The following is a 21289-nucleotide window of genomic DNA, read 5'->3' as shown; positions in this document are numbered from 1 at the left end:
TTTTGATGTTTTTGAATGTAAAAACCAAGCGAACGTCACAAGTTGACCTCAGACAACAATATAAAAAAAATCTAAAAAGCCAGTTCATGACCCCTTTAATAACTTTTTTACAACAAAAATTAACCATCACTGAACTTAAGCTGGACTATGATTTTCAGATGTACAGCCGAACTTTGTTGAATTATTTTCCTGTTATCTCTGTAAAGCTGCTTTGAAAGAATCTGTATTGTAAAAAGCGCTATATAAATAAAGGTGAATTGACGACGTACGAGAAAGTTCAGGACCATGTTCTGTTGACACTGGAATCTGATATTGGCCACATTTAAAACAACAATGTGAATAGCTACAAAAGAATTGGATCTGAGCAATAAATCTGAATTGAGCACTGAGGCTCACAGTGAACGTAGCCTAGGACTGCAGATAAAAAAACCATAAACAAAGCAGCGCTTGCTTACAGTTTTTGAATATTAGTCATGCTGATGACTTTCTTCATTCCAGGCGAGGCTTATGTTGTTATGATAATATTTGTGCATTGGCATGCTCTGGAAAGATGCCATAAAATTCTGTCGGTGCTGTCTTGACTTCTTTGCTCGCTTTCATCACTTTGTGCACTAACTCGTTCGCTAAGCTGAACAGCCAATCAGAGTAATCTCTCTCTCACCAACGCCAACGAATGCTGATTCAACATGCTCAATCGCTCAAAACACCCCAGACGATGTCCAACTAGTGCCGACAGTTCGGAAACACGCTGCAAAAACTGGGCCAACCGTCGGCTTGGTGTGTCATGGCCTTAATAATATCATTGTCTTGTAAAATGGCATAATTTTAGTCTGTTGTCCATCATTTCTGGTTACATGCTCAAGGCACAACCATATTCATTAAATCCATATCATTTTCCCTTTACCTGAGTGAATGGAAACTCATATGGAGTGGCTTAATGCAGGTTCACTTAAGGATGTGTGTTTGTGTTTCAGGTTTTGCTCGACTCTCGTCTGAGTCTCATCATGGAGGTTCTCCCATTCACTGGGTTCTGCCCGCAGGCATGAATGCCAAGATGCTTGGAGGAGTCTTCAAAATTGACTGGATTTGCAGGTATTAAACCATGAGAAAATTAGATATTTCCCGTCTGGCTTGCTTGTTGTTCGTTTGCAATTCAGGTTTGTTTTCTTTGTTTAAAGGCGGGAATTACCTTTCACAAAAACTGCTCACCTCTCCAACCCGTGGAACGAGCACAAGCCTGTGAAGATTGGACGTGATGGACAGGTTAGCCGTATTATCATGAAATTTCTTTATTTACTCCTTTTACTTGGTTTTATTCATTTGTATTAGTGATGGAAAGTTCGGATCATTTTACTGACTCTCTTGTTCGATCTCGGTTATCAAAATGAATGAATCTTTTTTCTGAGTCAATTCGTTCATTTAAGTGGCTTTAAATGTTATACATTTAACGGCCAAATTCCCCAAACACATCCACCTACGCACCTTTGATCATATTCTTAATTAAGAAATCATTATAATGCAGTCAAAAATAATTTACAGGGAACATAAATAATTTATTTACCTTCCGAGTATTTCGTTCATTTGTCACGTGACAGACGTAATGAACGGATCGTTCATGAATGACCCATCACTAATTTGTATCCATTGATTGTATTGTAAGAAGAGGATGTTATACCAGAAGGGATCCATTTTTCGAAGCATTTTTTTTTCCAGGAAAATATTAAAGTAAGTTAAGTTTCCAGAAAAAAAGATACACACATTAGATTTTTATGGCTGGAAATTTCACATCTATAGCCTAACCCTGACAGCTTTACATTCACACACAGGTTTGCTGGAAGTAATGACATGAAGCTATTGGTCTGTAATTATGAAAACTTCTCTTTTTTTAATTTATTTTTTTAAATTTTACAAGCACTACAAACTCTGAATAAACATCGAGGGAAATCAAAGGTGTAATTAACGCTATATGTGTGCCATCCTTATTGATGAGACCAAACACTAACAGGCACTAAGAACGCAATATTGATTTCCTGTTGATTTCTCATTCCATTTGCTCTTTAGTAGGGGTGTAACGTTACCCTCATGTCACGATTCGAAACAATATTATTGCAATACTCCAAGACATATGGCAAAAGGTTAACAAAAAATTAACTTTTGATTAAAATGCTAAATTTGGTGTTATATTTCGGGTGTAAATGAACAGTATTGGACCTGGTGCTGGAAACCCAAAGCACAGGACAATAGAGACACCAGAATAACAATATTCATAATTCTGAAGCTGAAAATACAGAATTATTTTAGACGAAAAAGCTTGCGCTCTGTCACTGACGAGATATAATTTTAAATATTTATTATAATATTTGATATAATATTTAAAATAATGTTGGCCACTTTTTACTGGTAACATCAGACATTTTTTCACACATCGACCATAATTCTAATTTTGGGTGAACAATACACAATATGTATTGTCACTATCCACGATACATATTGTTGCATTTTTGTATTGTGATATATTGTGACACCCCGACTCTTCAGCCTCGTAGATGCCAAGGAATATGCACAAAATTGGTTAGCTTGGTCATAAAAACAAACGTTAACGTTCTTTCTTTTCACTGTCCCGCATGATCACTTGGACCTCTGCAAACGGCCGACCGCAGGAGATCGAACCAGACTGCGGGACACAGCTGTGCATGCTCTTCCCACCTGATGAGAGCATTGACTTGTATCAGGTCATTCACAAAATGCGCCACAAGAGGAGGATGCACTCAGAGCCTCGATCTCGGGGCCGACTACCCCACAGAGAGCCCGTCCCTCGGGACGTGGGAAGGTTAGAAATGTTCTTTGGACTGATAGTGCGCACTTGTGTCCCTGTCACCTGATGCGAAGGGAACAAGTGTGTTTTTGTTATTTTTCCACCTTCGTCTTCATCGTCACTTGAGCGAGGGTCAGAGAAGAGCAACGAACCAAGCTGACCAGAGCAGACCGGACCGGCTGCGGCTTTTGTGGGAAAGTCACAGCATAAATCCTGCGTGCTATTGTTAAATTTGATGGTTAACGGGAGCTGAAATGGTGTAACTGATATGCCTGTTAACTGTTAACAACTAAGAATGGTCTAGTTAACTTTTTAGTTGTAGCACTGAGGTCTGTTTCTTTCTGTAGATGAGACTGTGTTTAAATTTGTTCCCAAAGCCTTTTCTTGCAGGAGTGTCCATGGGGGATAGAGCCAGTCAAATTTGGGACTCTTGTAAAAGGAGCCTTAATAATTAAAGAGAAGATGGCACGTCGATTTGAGGGGGCAGAAAGCAGTCGTTGTTTTAAAAAAGCTGTCAAGAGGAGCGTATTTTGGGACTTCTTTGATGGTTTTCCTGTCCAGAAAAAGCTCCGGTGTGTGCTTGAGAATATAGATAGTTGAAGTGTGCGGGGGTGTAGCGTCAAAACGGTGAAGGAAAGCATGAAAACAGAGAGGGAGAGACAGGGAGGGAGGGCAAAAAAAGCTCCTGGAGTGAGTAGTCGTCCCGTTTGCAGTGCATATGGACTCGAATCGCACCAGGGACTGTCCCTATAGAGCACTGCTTTACATGAACTCTGTGCTCAAAGAAAGCCCCCAAAAAGGACTTAAACGCATCCTTACTTTCTCCAGACAAACGTTTTGAGGAAGTTTGTCAATTTACACGTTGTCTGGCCAAAGCCCCAACTGATGGACTCCAGTTTGGATGCGTTACATGTGTACACGTCCCTCCCCTTTCCCCACCCTCTTTGTTACAAAAAGCCCCTTCCTCTCAATCGATGGGATGTTCCAGCTGGTGGTAGGTAGGCGGTTTGGACTAAAGATGGTGTAAAATGATGATGCCTCCACCCTTCCCTTCTTCTGTGTTTCTCTGAGCCCTCCATGGACTGAGTATCCCAAGAGAAGGGTTATTTCCAGATGTCTGGATCTTCTCTTGGTCTTTTTGGTTTGCTTTGCAATGGACTGCACCACTCCTTATCACTCCCCCCTTCTTCTGCTTTACCAGGCCCTCCCATTTAAAAAATGTGTTAAAGCATAAGATGGACTTTTATATGAACTTTTACTCTTTAAAAGTATTTGCCAACGTTAGCAGTCACAAAACTACAAGAATGCGGTATGTCACACTCTCAACCAGATTTTATTGTTCTCCACTGTAGATACTGTTGTTTTTGACATTGGGTTTCTCACCATTTGTTAGAATGACATTTTCACTGAGGGCAACTATTTATATTGAGTATGTGTTCGAGTAGAGTTTAGGAACAGTCTTTCTAGAAAGACTCATCAAAAGTGTTTAACAATCCCTCATGGCACAGTTGAAGGCATGTGGGGTTTTTTGGCTTCAGGACACACAGCGAAAGCTAGACTAAGTCTTTATACAATTCTGAGCAGGGCTCTACTGTTACACTGTTAAAGTGCGGGATTATAACATTAATGCTAACTTCTATCCATGTATACTTGGTACTTAGATGGTTTTATACGCTTATAAGCAAACTATTTGATATCTTTGTCAAGTGATAGGCAGTATGAAATAGTAGCAGCTTTGACCGATCAACACCTGGTATCCAAAAATATATTGGTAACAACTTAAATTTGTCATTTAACAATTAAGCACTCAAATATATTAATCACACTTTATTGACATTCATTGCTTTTTGGATGTCATTGGCTGCTTTTTGTTGTTTTACTTCCAAGTCAACAGAGAAATGCACTTTGTTTTTTTGTTCATTGAAATTAAGCTGACATAAAATATAGAGATTATACTTGTTTCAGTGAGTTGTCATTTCAGCATTTCTTATTTCTGCATGAAGTTGAAGCACGCAAGTTACTAACAAGATGAAATCAAAACTAAAGCTGAAATAAAAATACAGCCTAAATGGTGAAAACTGATACAAATGACTAAAAATGTAAGTAAAATTGAAATGAAAAGCTTATTCAAATTATTAAATTATATAAATAATAGTAAAATGACACTGCACACAGAATAATAGCTTTCAAAAACATGTAGATGGAGCACAACAGAACCGGGTTTGGTGAACTTGACAGGACAATGTAATGTGAAACTCGTCCTGCCAGACCCTGACCAAAACAAAGTATGGTCGTACACGTATCCAGAATGCTCTGCAAATGTCCCGATGTTTTGTCGTTTTTCTGTTGACTTGAATGGAAGACAACTAAAGTCAGCCAAATGCTCCATAAAACTATTTTCCAATTGGGTGAGATGCATTGGGAGGTTTATTCTGATGGTGTTATTTGAGTTCACGAGTTGATCTAGGTGTCCGATTTCACTTGCATGGGTGTGCAACAAAGTTTTTACATTTGAAGGCGGTGAAATACTCACAACGTAGAGCTCTGCTGAGGATTGAGCAGTGAAAAAACACATCAATGTGGCCTTAGTATTAAAGGACTGTTCTGGGTTCAGCTCTAGCAACAGCATTTGTGGCATTGTGTTGATTACCTCTTTTGGTAATCTTGCATGCTTCATGCAAAAGTTTCTGCTTTACATGCACATGATGCTGAAAATGAAGCATTTCCATCACACTCCTGTGGCTTTACTCTCGAAACTGCATTTTGATGTTTATTGACGTTTATCTAAACATCTTACTGTAGCCATTTCTTTTTAAAATGAGCTTTAACTGTCACCTGACCCCAATCAGACATCATTTTTTGGGTTGTTTGTAAGAAGTATAACTAAAATCATTCAGAAATAGAACATTGCAGGGGTCTTTTTTTTTTTTTTTTTTTTTTTTTTTTTACTTGATGCCATTTCGTAAAAAAAAAAACAATTCTGCGATCAATGATGGCTGTGGTGACGGCTGTACAGTAGATGAATTGAAAGACTTTATTAGAACGGGTTATGCCAATAAAAGCACAGCTGCTTCAAATATAAAAAATTAAACCATTTAAATAAAAAAAATCTAGCCATCTAGCCCTAATCAACATTTTTCCACAAATGCTGAGAGTAGGTTGTATTGAACCCAGACTATTGTTTTATGCAGGACATTAAGATGTTAATATGCAAAAATATATTGTGTCCTAGGTTTGTGTGAATGTACAGAACTTGCTTACAGATGTTTTACTTGACGTGTCATGCAGTTTAAGAATTAATTTAGTTGCTCACCAAGTATTTTATCATGAACTAAAATGAGATTGTACAGTGAGAAAGAAATCCGCTAAAATATGTATTCCTGTACACACACACACACACTGTTAACTGAAAGAAAAGTGTTGTTGACTGTATGCTTCATGTCTGTCTGTTTTCTTAAATCAGTGCCATCTTTCACATTAATGTACCTGATTTACGTAGGCGTCGTCCTGAAGAGTATGACATGCACAACCGGAAGCGGCCCAGGATTGATTACACTCCAGAATTCCCCCAGAGACCAGGTCAATATCTGCAATGTGTAGCGCTCATATTTCCTCTGTTCCATGGTTTCTGACAAAACGAGAAGTGTTTCTTCTACCCGTGTTACGGCTCTTTATCGAGTGACTTGTGTTTTAAGGGTTGTATTGTAGGTCAAACTATGGCATATGAACTGCACCCTGAACATTTGCTTTTCTTTTTTTCGCCGAAGATTGTTGTAGCTTTTGTGTTTTTAAATCAAATTGTCGATTTGTGACTTGGTTTGATTGTTTGTGCTGTTTTTCTGTCGTTGGTGAAATCTGTCTCATTTTCGCTGTCCGTTTAGGTTTTATGCAAGACCCTCGCAATCAGCCTGTGGACAGGTTGGTCTCGTCTTTCCCTCATCATCCTGCATTTCTGAATGGTACATGTGTTATAACGTCACGTAATATCTCTTCACAGGCGCTTTACTGGTGTTAGGAGAGATGTGTTTCTCAACGGAGTAAGTTTGTTTTCTTGACTTAAGTCAACATGAAATGCCATTCACAACCCGTTTATTGATTAAAATCTCCTGTAGAGCTAAATTTTGATAATCAGAAGAAATGTGTGTTAGAGACTTTATTTTATCCATTGGAATATCATTGAATTGGAAGAAGTCGGCATTACATGCCAGAATGAAGCTGTGGAGTTGAAAAATAAGGGATTCAAGCCAAAGTAAATTAGTTTCAAAGGTGGAGGTACTATATTTTTCTTAGATTATGAAGACAAAATTGTTTTTATAATTTGGCTGGAGGGGTAATAACATGCACTATATGCACAGTGACACCAGGAACGCTCATTCAAAAGCCAATAGGCTCAACTTTGGTTGACTTTAGTTGACTTGAATTCCCAGCTTGTTTTATTGTAGTTGCTAATTAACTTTATATAAACATTACTAACCCTTATTTTCTTATTTCTAGTCCTACAATGACTACATGAGAGAATTCCACCACAACATCGGGCCTCCGCCACCATGGCAGGGAATGGTAAGATTGACTGTATTTCCTGAGATTTCTGAATCTGTTGTTCTGGTCATCCATTATTTTAATTCTGATAATTTTTTTCCCCTCTCTCTCTCTCTCCCGAAGGCCCCGTACCCTGGTATGGAGCATCCCCCCCAGCACCCGTACTACCAGCATCATCATCATCCTCCTCCACCGCAGGCCCACCCCCCTTACTCCGGACACCATCCCATGCCCCATGATGCCCGCTTCAGGGAAAAGAGGGTTGTTCGCTCTTTCGCCTCCAGTTTGGTAAAGTTTAGCCACTTAAAGCGGCTCGAAAACTAGCTAGGGCTGGGCGATACATCGAATATTAGCGATATGATTGTGATATTTTTTTGCTGACGATATACAATTTAGGGAATATTGTGTTTATCACAATAATGTATTTATATGGATAACATTTTTCGTATGGCAGCTGCTTTCAAACGCTTCACACTCAGTGAAAAGCGTCAAATATTTCTATTAGCAACGTGTTTAACAGCGTTGAGCATTGTAGCCAATCACAGACATTTCTGTTGAGTGCTGAATGCAATGACCAATCAGAGACGTTTAAATTGGGCAGTGGCGCATAATGCCAAATCAATATGTATCAATATCAATATGTATTTTGTAAAAAAAGAAAGGAACTTTGAAAGGAAAAGTTTGAATCAAACACTTATACGGACTGTATATATTGAGTAATAGTTACAAAAACAGTTCATATCTTTGAGTTTAGCCACCAATAATATTAAATATCACAATTTTTAATAATATCTAGATATAAACCATCGATATCGCCCAGCCGTGTACCAAAGTAGTGGGAACTCCTACTAGCAACCCAACACTACATGAGCCAGTCTCAGAGTGTTGGGTCGACTTGCTAGACTAGCTCACTAGGTTTTGGAACTGAGCCGGTGTGTGTGTTTTTTAATGTTACGTTTGTGCTTACTCGTACTTTCAAACTTGTTTGGCAGCATGACTACGATATGCGTGTGGACGATTTCCTGAGACGAACACAGGCCGTGGTGAGTGGACGCAGGAGTCGCCCGCGCGAGCGTGACCGGCAGAGAGAGCGAGACCGACCCCGGGACGGGCGTCGCGACCGAGAACGAGAGCGCGGCAGAGAACGTGATCGCGAACGAGAGCGGATTCGAGATCGTGAGCGGGAAAAAGAGAGGGGCCGATACCGGAGATAGGGAGAAGTGCTTTTAAACCTGTTTCTGTTTTCTATCATTTTGTAGATAGTGTGTTAGATTTAGCTTTTGATTTTTTTTTTAAATAGTTAATGTTCATCAGAAAGCTGAACTGAATCTTTCTGGGCATTTTTTTTAATGTTCTTTCAGTCCCATGCCATTGTTAGCATCATGCATGCAGTGCATAAAACTTTAACTGTGAAACCAAAAAGCATTTTTACCCTCACATTTTTTTTTTTCTTTAAATTTTTAATAATTGGTTCTGTAGCTGGTTCAACATAGTTGAGATGGAGCTGCTTTCCCCTCTGTATGTTATTTTTGTTTCTTTTTTCCCCCTTGCTTTTGGATTGTGAGCAGACTGTCTGTTCTTTACGTGGCTATTGCAGTTTTTAGGTGTTTGCTAACACTGCGCCTGTCTTTGTGATTTCTGTTGTACATTTAAATAAGGTCATAGGTGCCAGTATTCCAAAGCACTGCTCAATATGACGGTTGTATCAAGTATGTTTCTTTAGCTTTAGCTTTGTCTGAAGCCAGGCCTGTTTTCTAGTGTTTTGATCGGGAAGTGGGTAATATTCCTACACTTGCTTCCTCTGTCCAGTCAAAGGATAAATGTCATGAAGGTTTGTAAAATGACTTAAGCCATTTGTTCTGTATCTGTTGGATACTATATATGGATACCTTTTGTACAAAAAAATAAAAGAAAGTGAATTGCTGGTGTTTTACGTTTATATGAATATAGCATTCACTGAGTATAAAAAAAACTTACTTCCCACTAAGCTTAATATAATACTTGTATAGTGAATTATATACTTATATACAATAAATGCATCATTAAAGTAGTTTTTTCACCATTCTGATCAGAGATTCTGAGATCCATTTTTCTAAAAAGTTAAGGGGTGAAATGTTGCCTTCTAATGTAGTAAATATTTAGTCCAATATGACTTGTAAAATGAAAATGGATTAACTAACAGTGGGAAAAAGCAACTATTTAAAATAGAACATCGTGAACATATTTTTGAGGCATCAGCACTTAAAAATGTGTTTTTATGCATCCAGATGGGTGGCATAAGGGTGTCCCCTCTTCTCTGGCTTAAACCAGATGACTGTCACCTTTTCCACTGATAAAAGTGGTGACCATCAGCAGTCAGCGCCCTACACCACAAACCCACAGTGTCTTGAGTTTCATCAGCTAATCTTTGGCGTGCATCAAGGTTCAGTACTGGGTCCCCTACTCTTTTCAATGTTCACAACCTCATCAGGCACAATCATAAAAGCAAATGTCTTCTCTAATCACCACTCTGCAGAATCACATGACATGTTGCTCAAACCTGATAAAGAAAGCGTTTGACTAGGGAGCCCCTACCAGGAGGAAATGCTCCAGGTAACACAGTTCCCAGAGTAGATGATGCACTCAGACCTCAGGGGTGTACAATATGTTTCAATTAAGCAACTTGGTGTACATGTTTTTGCTATCATCAAAATGTATTTTGAATACATCAGTATTATACCGGCCACCTTTAGCTTTATCATCTATTAAAATACAACATTTTGATTCATCACTACATGTCTAAAAAGCCTAAATAGTTCACACAATAGTTTATTATTCAAGAATAAAACACATATATCAGTAGCCGGTGCACAGCATCATTTCTTTACACATTCTGTACAGTCTAAGCAAGCGTGCCGCTCAAGTCCTGAAAAGTGAAGCCAAGCCAAAGTGTGTCGATCGCCCCCCCGCTGGCTGGTCCCAGTATAGGTCAAAGCCTGCCTCCCCATGAAGCCTAATGAAAGCGATGTAAACTAAATCAAATTACACTTCAAATGATTTTCAAATGTCATTTTAGGTAGTTTTTTTTTCACGCTGATGTAAATTGAAGTGTTCATTTTTAAAATAAGTTTGGTCTTAGTTATTTGATGCTATAAAAACGGGACTGTGACGTCATGATTGATAGTGATAGTCACTTAGGCACCACCAACGGACTTTTAGGGGGATTTTCGGGAGGATATTGGAGCTTCAGTTTTAATTTCTACATGTCCATAACTTTATTTCACACTGACATAATGAGTTGTTCTGCAGTAAACTGTACTAACGGTTTCTGCTAGAGTGAGGGCGGGACCTTGATATCACGGCTTTACTTCCTGCTCACTACTGCGCAGAAGCAGGTCCCAAATCTGTGCAAGATGTCAGGGCCATATTAAGACTTTGGCGGCTTCAGTTTTCACCAATGGAAGAGAATGAAGGGGCGTCGTCCATCTTTTTTTACAGTCTATGATTCTAAGCATGACTATTTCTTTAGAGGTTTTTATTTTATTTTAAGTTCTCTTAGTGTTACAAAGACACTCAAGGTCCACAGACTTTCAGGGAACTCTAAAACTTGCTATCATGTTTGTAGTAACTTAGAGCGGTTTGAATCACTATAACTGCAATGTCACCCATATCAACGGGAGTATACCAAATAACTCCCATGATGCTTCAGTAAACCTGAATGACATCATCCCATTCCCGCACAGGCCAGACGCCATTCTCCTGGACGTTGGACGGGGAGCTCTTCCAGTCCCAGGTTTTTACAGGAACATTCCAGTTGGGTCCATAGTTGGCCATCACATAGTCCCTAGACTCGCAGGGAACCTGGACTTTCAGCTCCATCAGCTCGGCCCAACACAGACTGAATCGTGGGAACACGTATCTGTCAGGAAACAATGTAAATATAAGAAGACATTTCTTGAAAGAAAAAACAAAAACAGATTTTCTCTAGGGCTTTCCACACTTGAACTAGTTAACCCTGGGTAAGTGGAATTCTAAGTTATCTTGCTTCACATTCATACACTGTTATTGTGTGTATAAGTGCAAACTAATCAAATAATTAATAAATAAATGACAGGTAAATTAACTTCTGACTACCTCACTTTGTTGTTTCAAAGATTGGCTAATGGCAATGTATTCACATACCAGGCATTAATGGGGTCTGGCAACATCCATGACTGGAAGCATGTCACTGATATTAAAAGCAACGTTTAATTGATAATAGAAAACGCTCTTATACTCACTTGAATTTTTTGCCACTCTTTGCCTGCGTGCCTCCATTCCAGACAATGTCACCTTCATCATAAAAAAAGAAAATGTCCAGTTTCACATCGTTCCCCTGAAAGGAGAGCTCCAAACTGTCCTCCACCTGAAATTTAAATAAATGAAGGGTGAAAATGTGTCTGATGTAGCTTTTCATTTCTTAAACAACCATGTAGGAGGACACATCACACCTCCTGATGTAAATAAATGTTATTTCCTTGAAGAGATGCACACATTTTTGGTCCAGATCTTGACAATGCAAGAGTCCAGCACTCTGTAAAGTCTCCTCCAGCACATCCCAAACACTTTCAATGAATTTAAGATCTGGACAGATTCATGTGTGAAAATGATTCTTCATGTTCCTCACAACCATTCCTTCACAATCTGAGCCTGATGAATCTTGACATTATCATCCTGGAATATGGCCATAATGTTCTTCCTACATGTTTTTTTAAGAATTGAAAAGCTACACACTCCATCAACCAGGGTTAGAAGAACTGCTGCCAATATCTTCTTTTGTGTTCAACAGAAGAAAGAAACTCATAAACGTTTAGAATAACTTAAGGGTGATTTAAAGATGACAGAATTTTCATTTTTGGGTGAACTGTCCCTTTAAAGTTAATCCCTAACTAAAATATTAATTGCGTTTGAAGAAACAGATCAGCAGGATTATGGCTGATCTAGGTTTATGGTAAAATCAAAAATTAAAACCAGGATCAAAACAAGCTGTTTAATATGTATCTTAATTGGTACAACACGTTCGTAGAGTGTGTCAGTGTTTTATATTTAGAAACTTGAGAAAAAGAACAAAGTCCATTTCAATGAATCTCTGTTCACTCTGCGGCCATATTCACAACACCTCTGGGAAGCTGTTTTCGGGCATCCAAGATTAGGGGCCCTATCACACACCCGGCACAATGTGGCACGACGCAAGTGTTTTTTGCTAGTTTCAGCCCGTTGCAGTTACCATTTTCATGTCCTGCAGTAATCAGTTTCACGTTGTTTAAATAGCAAATGCATTTGTGCGCCCATGGGCTGCTGGTCTGAAAACGAGGTGTGTTCAGTGCATTGTTGGCGTGTTGCTATTTTGAGGAACTGAAATAGACTGAGCTTTATTTTTTGGGTTATTTAAAGAGCGTGTTAGTAATGTGCACCTATAGGCGGGTCCACAACACACGTACACTTTATCCTGTAGATGGTCTGCTTGCGCTTTAATCTTGCACACAAGCAGATCCGTTTCCTCGCTAGAGAAGCGTTCAGTTATTCTGCTTGCATATTCTGTCATGTAAATAGCAAATCCGCCATGGCACGAGCGCAACTGGCTTTTAAAGGGAATGGGAGATGAGACTCTGATTGGTTTATTTCACGTTACGCCCAAAACACACCCATTTCTCATTAAGAGAATAGAGACAAAACACACCCATTACTCATTAAGAGAATAGAGACAACCCTTTTAGACCATGCGCCAGGCGCACCGACCATTTTTCCCATCTTTAAACTAGCAAAAGTGGATTCAAACACGACCTAAGTGCACTTGCACCGTGCGCTTTAGACCATGTGCTTAGATCATTAAAATAGGGCCCCAAGTCCTAACTACTTGAATAATGGGATCCTGAACTCTCAAAAATCTCCTTACCTTTCCGAACTTGTGTTTCAGTGGGAGACCAGCCTTCTGAAACGCCTGAGTGATGTCATCCCTATAATCTTTGATCCAAATGCCCAGATCAACATCTTTACTGTAGGGAATGATATTACACTGCCTGTACCAGCCTGTGGGAAAGGGGAGAGAAGAGGAAGAGAGCTATTCAATCTAATTAGAGGCCGAGCCCTGAAGGTGCATCTGTTAATGTTCTTCTTCTTTGGCAAACAATAGAACCAAACATAGGAAAGTAATGAAATTTGGCACAAAGATGGAAGACAGTGTGAACATCAACCATGGCAAATTTGGAGTCTCTATCTCAAACGCTGTACCAAAATCTCAAATTTGCACCAAAGCTTATATTAAGGCCTAAAAACAAAATCGCTGATTTCTTGGCTCATATTTAGTAAAATGATTTACTCAATTTAAATTTCAACAACATAATGATTTACTTAATTTCTACAACACTAGATTCTCCATCATTTTCTGTAAAACCTGGTCTGTTCATCAGATCTTCACCAAATTTGGATCAGATCATTGTTAGATCATGTTGGCAATGAGATATCAGAAGATGTTTGATAGTCCCAAGCATTTTTCTACGCCCCGACTGGCTTAAGGAGTGGTTATGAACAGAGGTGGGGTTTGCCTGAGACTGGAGACAGCAGTGCCGGATGATTCTATAGACCAGCTAACATCAGACTTTTAAAATAATTTACCTCAAAACTCACTTTCATGTTTGAACGCCTTCTGTTTGTGATCCGATGTGGTTTCTTTTAAGGGAGAAATATTTATATGCGATGCAAAAGACAATGCACGCTAACCATTACCATAGTGAACATGGTAAATTTGAACGCTTGAAGAAATCAGACGAATCATAAAGGCTATCACAATCATGTTTTTATTTTATCTGTACGTCTTGTCTCTTTATACTGGACTATTGTAAAATAAAGCAACTTTTTTTTTTCGGGAGCTTCCTCTGTTTCTCTGACTGAAAATATAACTAGCCTACTGGGAGAGAGAACAAAAGCTCCTCAGGTCGTATTTATGGTGGCATATTTGTAGAAATTATCATTCTTTCTAAATGTGATGTACTACTAAATAAACAGAAACAGCCTCGACTGAATAAGTGTGTCCTCTTTCTTTTGTGAAACCACGGTAAACCACTTTATTTCTGTGACTAATGTGCAATTTTGACTCCAATTAATTCATGTATCACTTTTTATTGTAAACCTGTGGTAAAACATCGATGCTTGGGTTTTATATATTCAAGTAAACAACAAAAATGCCAGCAAACACTCGCTTTTATCATGTTTGTTCTGCGATCACGCTGTTTCCAGTGATTTCTTCCTGATTAGTTTTCTGATAAAACTTCCATGTGTTGGTGAAATGATGTGTTAGTGTGCCGTTGGTCCAGAGAGGCGTGTTTTAGTGAAGCGCTGTGGAGCTTCTGGCCCGACAGTGGAAAGTAACGCAGCAGATTTTGGGCTCGTTGCTCCAGACCAGAGGCTATTAGCCCCGCCCGGCCCGTTTGAATCCCTGTCTCGCACTGGCCTGACTGTGGAAACGCAGCTAGTGGCTCTATGCCTTGCTTATTACTTCTGATTAATTTGCTCTATTGTTGTTTGTCCGAGTACAAAGATTACATATTTCCCATGGTCCACCCTTCTGCAAGTGTCATTTTTATTTCACAGAAAGGACACGTTTTTTTTTAACTCTTCCTTCAAAATTCATTGGATCTTCCCCAAATTTGTCTCATGTCTGATTTAGAACAAGCTGGACAAAAATGATCAAAAGGTTTTTGACACCTAACCATTCTTGTGTGCAACAGTGCCATCTATTTGCCAAAAGGTGACAGCAGTTTTATAAAAAGATATTTTGCTAATGGATTTTAAACAGTTTGGACTGCAATATTCTGTTAAACGTTTTTGCCATTGGTGTGCATGGTCACATGACGCTGTAAGTTCAGCATATAAGAATAATGTGACTGAAGACTGGAGTAATGATGCTGAAAATTCAGCTTTGATCACAGTAATAAAATACATTTTAAAATATACATTCACATAGAAAACAGTTATTTTAAAGTGTAATAATATTTCACAATATATTCACAGTTTGTAATGTATTTTAGATCAAATAAATGTGTTGGTGAGACTTTCAAAATCATTAAAAAAATCATAATTATTCCAAACTTTTGACCAGCAGTTTATAGGCTGTGATTCATTGTATTTAAAAGGAGTTTAAAGTATGTATGAATGTAAGTTTCAGAGCTTCTTACCGAGGCAGGTTCCACTGCTGAGCCAGAAAGGCACTCCGAGCGCTGAGAGGACTTTTGAAGCAAGATGAAGCAGACTTTTAGCCCTCATCTTAAAGTCCACAGCCTCTGCAGAGGTGTCTTCTGGGTACAGCTGCACAACATTATTTAGACACTGAGCCCAATGCATTGCTTAAATCAGGCAAAACATAGGCGTAGAGCTGCACGATTCAGGATAAATTGAGAATCACATTTTTTTAGTTTGTTTCAAATAAAGGTCCCGATTCTCCCATGATTATGAATAGAAAATTAAACAAAATAACATGTAGCCTAATTGACTAGAGGTTCTGACACAATTTTAAATGTCTGTTTAATAAAATGTTTAATTGATTTTTATAATCGGTTTGAATGAATGATTCAGTGACTCACTCATAAAGACTTCACTTGTTTAATTACTGGATGAATCAGCGTTTTCGAACAAATCTCATGATTAAATGACAAATACATTTTTTAAAAGTCACTTGTCGCCACCTACTGGTGTAATCGATACAACCGCTATTTGAAGTGTCAAGTTACTTTAAACTTTTATCCCAGTACTTCTGTGATAATTATAAATATTGTATAATGATACTCTGTGTTTGAAAAGACTGTTTGTGAAGCTGTTTCACATCTAAACATGACCTCTGCTCTCTCTGGGTCAGAACGCAGATCTGAATGTTCACTGTGATCGGTCTTGCCAAAGGTTTAATAGACAAAACCAAATCGCTGTCATTTATGAATAAGATCATATTAGTGTTTAAATCCAGATTGCGATCTTTTAACGATCAATCGTGCAGCTCTAAGTCCAAGAAAGATATTCAAGCATTTATATTTAGATTTCCCATGAAACATCAGTACCTGGTAGAAGGCCTTGGCTTCTCTACTGCGACACTCCAGAAAGCGACTGCCGGAAAACTCTCGGAGGAAGCCAGAGAAGTTTTTGGGGATTCTTATATCAAGACCATCAAGAGTGGTGAGAATGAGCTCGGGCCTGGAAAAGTCATGAAATTAAACAATGTATGTCTAATCTGAAGTTTCTTTCCCTTATATAATAAAAAATGATCCCTTAAGATTAATATCACACTCACACTACTGTTCAAAAGTTTGGTGTTGGTAAGATTTTTTTTGTTTTTGTGAGTGAGTGTGTGAGTGAGCGTATGAGTGAGTGAGTGAGTTTGTGTGAGCGTGAGCGAGTGTGTGTGTGTGTGCGTGTGTGTGTGTGTGTGTGAGTGAGAGTGTGAGCGAGTGTGTGTGAGTGAGAGTGTGAGCGAGTGTGTGCAATATTGTATGTACCGGTATGTTGTGCGAGTGACTGTGTGCGTATGTGTGTGTGTGAGACCGCACGTTTCTGACATGTTTCTTATCCACGACACAACAAGATTTTAGGAGTCAAAATCGCTTAATCTGACACAGTGACTATCGTAACAGACAAAACAATCGTGTAATCTGAACCAGGCATTACAGACTGAGCCTTTGAGTGCTCGTCATGTGTGTGTGCACGCAGTGATCATGGCGTCACCTGTCATAAGCCCCGGCATAACGGCCAAAGTCCAGTTTCCCGAATGCGGCAAAGGTCCGGTCCATGCCGTCTCCCAGCCGGAGAGGCCCGTGCCACAGGTACTTCCCACTGCGCTCGTACAGAACCACCACATGAACCACACGACTGTTGAAGCGGAACAGGAAGTGCAGTGGGATCTCTTTGGCCGTCAGATCGTCCATGCTGATCAGTCTGGGATCTTTCCCACGAATCTCCATCAGCTCCAGACCTCGCTCAGCTGACGCCTCCAACAGCGCAGCCTGCACACACACAGAAGATCTTTCATTCTTCAGTTAAACTGACGTTAAAGTGCATTGTGTAATATTTAGGAGGATCTGTTGACAGAACTGCAATATCATATACATAACTATGTTTTCAGTGGTGTATAAAGACCTTACTTAATGAACCGTTATGTTTTTATTACCATAGAATGAGTCATTTCTTTGTGCAAAGAAGCTAGCTAAAGTCAGCGAATAAAACACTGACAAAATGATTAACAAGTAACAATAATATTCGCAACATAATTTTACTGAATAATTAAGTAAAAATAATTTCTTAATTTATCTTTGTAAAGAAACCTCATTGTTTAACTGTCTATGGTGTCTCAGATGACGACATCTTTTCCTGTCAGCCACCGTAACTTCTGTTGGTTGCAATTCGCAACCTCACCACTAGATGCCGCTAAAATTTACACACTGCACCTTTAAGAAGAACTCTGTGTGTCATTTTATGTTTTAGTGCCTGAACACTTTTTCAAAGTATTTTCTCCATTCATTTCTCCTACAGAGATTTTCAAAACGCATTATAACCCATTAACCATCATTACATTACAAACTTTGATATGAAGCAATATATTTAAAAATAGGACAAAAGACTGTGTACTAAACAGCTCTAGTGAGGGAAAGAACTACAAACCCATGAACCATTGCAAACAGCATACAATGGAGAAATATAAGACTATCATTTAAAAATGTTGAAAATACATATTAAAATAAGTGCTGCACGAATCAACGAAATTATAACAGAAATCGCGATATGGCATCTCAGATTTTTTTCATAATAATATAATATTTTATAATAAATCCTTAGACCTTTCTAATGATTTATACTCATAGGCTGCCTGCAAATAATCCCGTAGTTTTTCGTAAAATAAGTTTTCTGTAAAATAAAAATATTATCATTATTTTCTTATTATATTGTTATATGTATTTTTAAATACTCTAATCTTATGTTTGATAATGAAAGTGACTATTATTACAAAATAATATTTCTTTTTTTGTTTAATATTTTTATTTATCAATAATAATAATAATTATTATTAGACATATTAATATATAAGAACAAAATGATGGGCCAAATTGTGCAGCCCTATAAACAAACACAGCATATGTATATATATTTATTTAATTTGTTTTAAAATAATATTGCATTTTAAATCACAATTTTAATTAAAAAAAAAAAAAAAAAAAAAAAAACGGAATTAGATTTTTCCACCAAATCGTGCAGCTCTGATTAAAAATGTACAGTAATAAGTCCATTGCAAATATGCATATGTATATACATTTATATATATAACCAAAGCTGTACCTCACAACAGGTCTGTGTTTAATGATTTATAAGTTAATATAAGGTTATATAAGATTAATATAATTTTCCCATGGAGAAAAATAATGACTTTTACTTCCAGAACACGACTGTTGCACTTTTAATAGTAGGACTACAGTAATATTGTTGACGTGTTTGTCTTGTTACTAGAATTATTATTAGATAATAAAATGCATGCAATTTTTAACATTTATTATCAAATCGATATTTCATGTCCCCGTCAAAATGTATTTGGTAACTTAGTGGTGATACAAGTCTTGGCTGGATGAAAGTAATGACTTCAAACATGATTGTATTGATTTCCTCACATCATATTTCCAGAGGTTTCCATACAGTGCGAATGTGGTGAAGTCTCTGTGTGTGCAGAAGAAACTGCAGTGAGGCTCGTTCAGGCGACTGTCCCGATACAGAACGGCATCCTGGGACAGGAGGGTCAGAGAGGCGGTGTCAACCAGAAACACAGGCAATTTAAACTTGTGGACCAGACCCAGGAACTTCTTCAGCAAATGCTGGATTAGAAAAAAACACACAAGACACAAAATGAGCCGAGGAGGAATAATGGCATTCATATGCAAGTCTTAGCATTAAATCACTCACCAAATGTGCCTCTTTCCCAGACAGATATCTTTTACTGTTAAAAACGTCAAGCCCGTTCTGCAGTGAAAGAAATAATGTCATTATATCAGGATAGCAATCAACAAACTTGAGTGCATGAGCCGTTCATTTATAACTTACATTAATATACAGTATTACACAGACACACACATACTTTAATCAAGCTTTTAAAGTTGTTTATATCAATTCAAACCATGTGTAAATTCATAAGTCGACACCATTGCTGAGTATTTGAACACGCTTTGAAATCGCTGGTGTTTCTGACGTCACAAACTACCTTGTAACCAATCAGATCAACGTGTGATCGTCAACCAGTGGATCTCTGAGCTGAGTGAGTGAGTGGAGGCGGGGCTCATTTGCATATTCATAGAGCCATGTATACTAAATGAGGCAAGGGTGTCGAGTTATATTCAAGCTATTTTAAGGAATGAAGTTTTTTTTTTTTCCAAGGAAAAAAATTTTAAATGTCATTTTGGTGATCAAAGATGAGTTTTAAGGGATAAAAATATTGACTCTAACAACCGCTTTTGATGAGCTCGTGGAAATTTGTCTGATCCTTGACACAAAGTTGATTCTGCACTAATCTGATCTAATATTTAATGGTTTTTAAAATGTTGTAGAAGTAGCAAATGAGAATCGATAAAATGAATGTCTATATTTTAGGACAAACGTCTTGTTAATGATTTTCAGTTTCGTTCAAGGTAAATAAAGCAACAGTTTTTCAAAAACGGAAGAACATGTAAAAGTATGATATTTGGGGTAAAAGGCACAATAATTAACATGACAATAAACAGTCGGCTGACTTTTCCGTTTGTTGACATGACATGGTTAGATTCTGACGGTGAATATCTTATATTAAGTTGGGCGTCAACCTTTGCTTAGGTTTATAATGAAACCATCATAATTAAAAAAACATTAATCATATAAAATAACAAAATATATTCATTTGTTACTACTACTAAATTATTATGAGATCTCATTCAATGCTTTCAGAATCTTTACTTTTTAAAAATAAAACGTTTTCTGTATTTTTAAAATGAACATATTCTAATGACAGTCTATTTAATTGACTTCATTTTTGTAACTTTAATAAGGATTAATTAATATGGATGTTTACTTTATACAATGAACACTATACAGTGTTATTTTAAATTTGCTTACTTTCTTACATTTCTGTACCTGAAAACCTGAAAAGCACTGTTTATTTCATTTGTATCTTTGTTATATTGTATTTATTTGTGCTTTTTGCTTGTAATTTGTAAGATTATTGTTTGTTCTTATTTTATTACTGACTGTTTACTTGTCTTTAATAATGTTTTACATTTATATCAGTTATACATTTAGTAGTTTTAGCTGTGGTATTGAAACTGGAAGAGAGGACTGTGAATTTTCACTGGTATCTAAAATGTTGGTGTCATTACTGTCTGTTTTTGCAAAAACAGTTTAATGGCCGGTAAAAAATATTTATGAATATCTATCTATCTATCTATCTATCTATCTATAGGTTTGTCTCTTCACCTTTGTCGAGTACAGTCTGTAGTTGTAGATCTGGAAGAGCAGAAATATGGAGCTGGCAGCGATGAGGAGAGTCAACACTAATGTCCTGTTTATCCTAGCCATTAGAGCTGATGCTGACATCCGACACACACAGGAGGACCATATCTGTGCTCATACACACACACCTGAAGTCAGAGGAACACACACAGGATCAGGACATCTATTGGATATCATTAGACGAAACAACTAAATTCTATTAGATTCATTCACAAAATTATATACGTTCATATAATTCAAAGTAAAACGAGCAGCATTTAATTAATTGCTTCTTTTAACTTACCGGGAACAAGAAAACGCTGAAACGCTGCTTTATCACAATCATTTATGAATGTGTTATTTATTCTGCCTGTGTTTTCACATCAGAGTCACAGCACACTGCCTGCGACCGTGCGCCAGTAGGGACATGCGCTCTGT

The 21289-nt window shown here is 37.8% G+C and overlaps 2 protein-coding genes across 5 annotated transcripts in view; one reads left to right on the top strand and one right to left on the bottom strand.

The window, feature by feature from the left end:
- The window catches only part of ythdc1 (YTH N6-methyladenosine RNA binding protein C1), a 25621-nt gene extending 16185 nt beyond the window's left edge, over window positions 1–9436 (top strand). For 2 of the 4 annotated variants that reach the window (XM_081366739.1, XM_081366740.1), the window contains exons 8-16: window positions 975–1092; window positions 1179–1263; window positions 2661–2830; window positions 6279–6394; window positions 6697–6733; window positions 6813–6852; window positions 7310–7375; window positions 7478–7642; window positions 8347–9421. In XM_081366739.1, coding sequence (XP_081222865.1) covers window positions 975–1092; window positions 1179–1263; window positions 2661–2830; window positions 6279–6394; window positions 6697–6733; window positions 6813–6852; window positions 7310–7375; window positions 7478–7642; window positions 8347–8568 — 1019 coding nt within the window. In that variant the 3' untranslated portion in view covers window positions 8569–9421. Of the gene's footprint in view, window positions 1–974; window positions 1093–1178; window positions 1264–2660; window positions 2831–6278; window positions 6395–6696; window positions 6734–6812; window positions 6853–7309; window positions 7376–7477; window positions 7643–8346 lie in introns of all 4 variants that reach the window. The other 2 variants (XM_081366742.1, XM_081366741.1) reach the window with 2 other exon arrangements.
- On the bottom strand, window positions 9275–21289 carry fktn (fukutin). Its single transcript, XM_081366743.1, has 10 exons — window positions 21156–21289; window positions 20837–21000; window positions 19301–19357; window positions 19012–19212; window positions 17081–17358; window positions 16420–16552; window positions 15547–15676; window positions 13269–13402; window positions 11614–11738; window positions 9275–11252 (listed from the first exon to the last, which is right to left on the bottom strand). The coding sequence occupies exons 2-10, from the start codon at window positions 20954–20956 to the stop codon at window positions 11039–11041; spliced, it is 1392 nt and encodes a 463-aa protein (XP_081222869.1). The 5' UTR covers window positions 20957–21000; window positions 21156–21289; the 3' UTR covers window positions 9275–11038.

This window comes from Scardinius erythrophthalmus, assembly GCF_964197995.2.
Source record: "Scardinius erythrophthalmus genome assembly, chromosome: 5".
Lineage (NCBI taxonomy): Eukaryota > Metazoa > Chordata > Actinopteri > Cypriniformes > Leuciscidae > Scardinius > Scardinius erythrophthalmus.
Note: the sequence above shows the minus strand (reverse complement) of the source record. Positions and strands in the feature narration are given on the sequence as shown.

Bases quoted from the DNA above. Each gene is read 5' to 3' on its own strand.
- fktn (XM_081366743.1), bottom strand. From the start codon at position 20,956: ATGTCAGCATCAGCTCTAATGGCTAGGATAAACAGGACATTAGTGTTG. The intron at 17,359-19,011 runs GTGAGGAAATCA...GTGTGTGTGCAG, and splicing joins GAAACCTCTGGAAATATGAT to GCTGCGCTGTTGGAGGCGTC. The intron at 13,403-15,546 runs GTAAGAAGCTCT...CCTTTCCCACAG, and splicing joins CAGCAGTGGAACCTGCCTCG to GCTGGTACAGGCAGTGTAAT.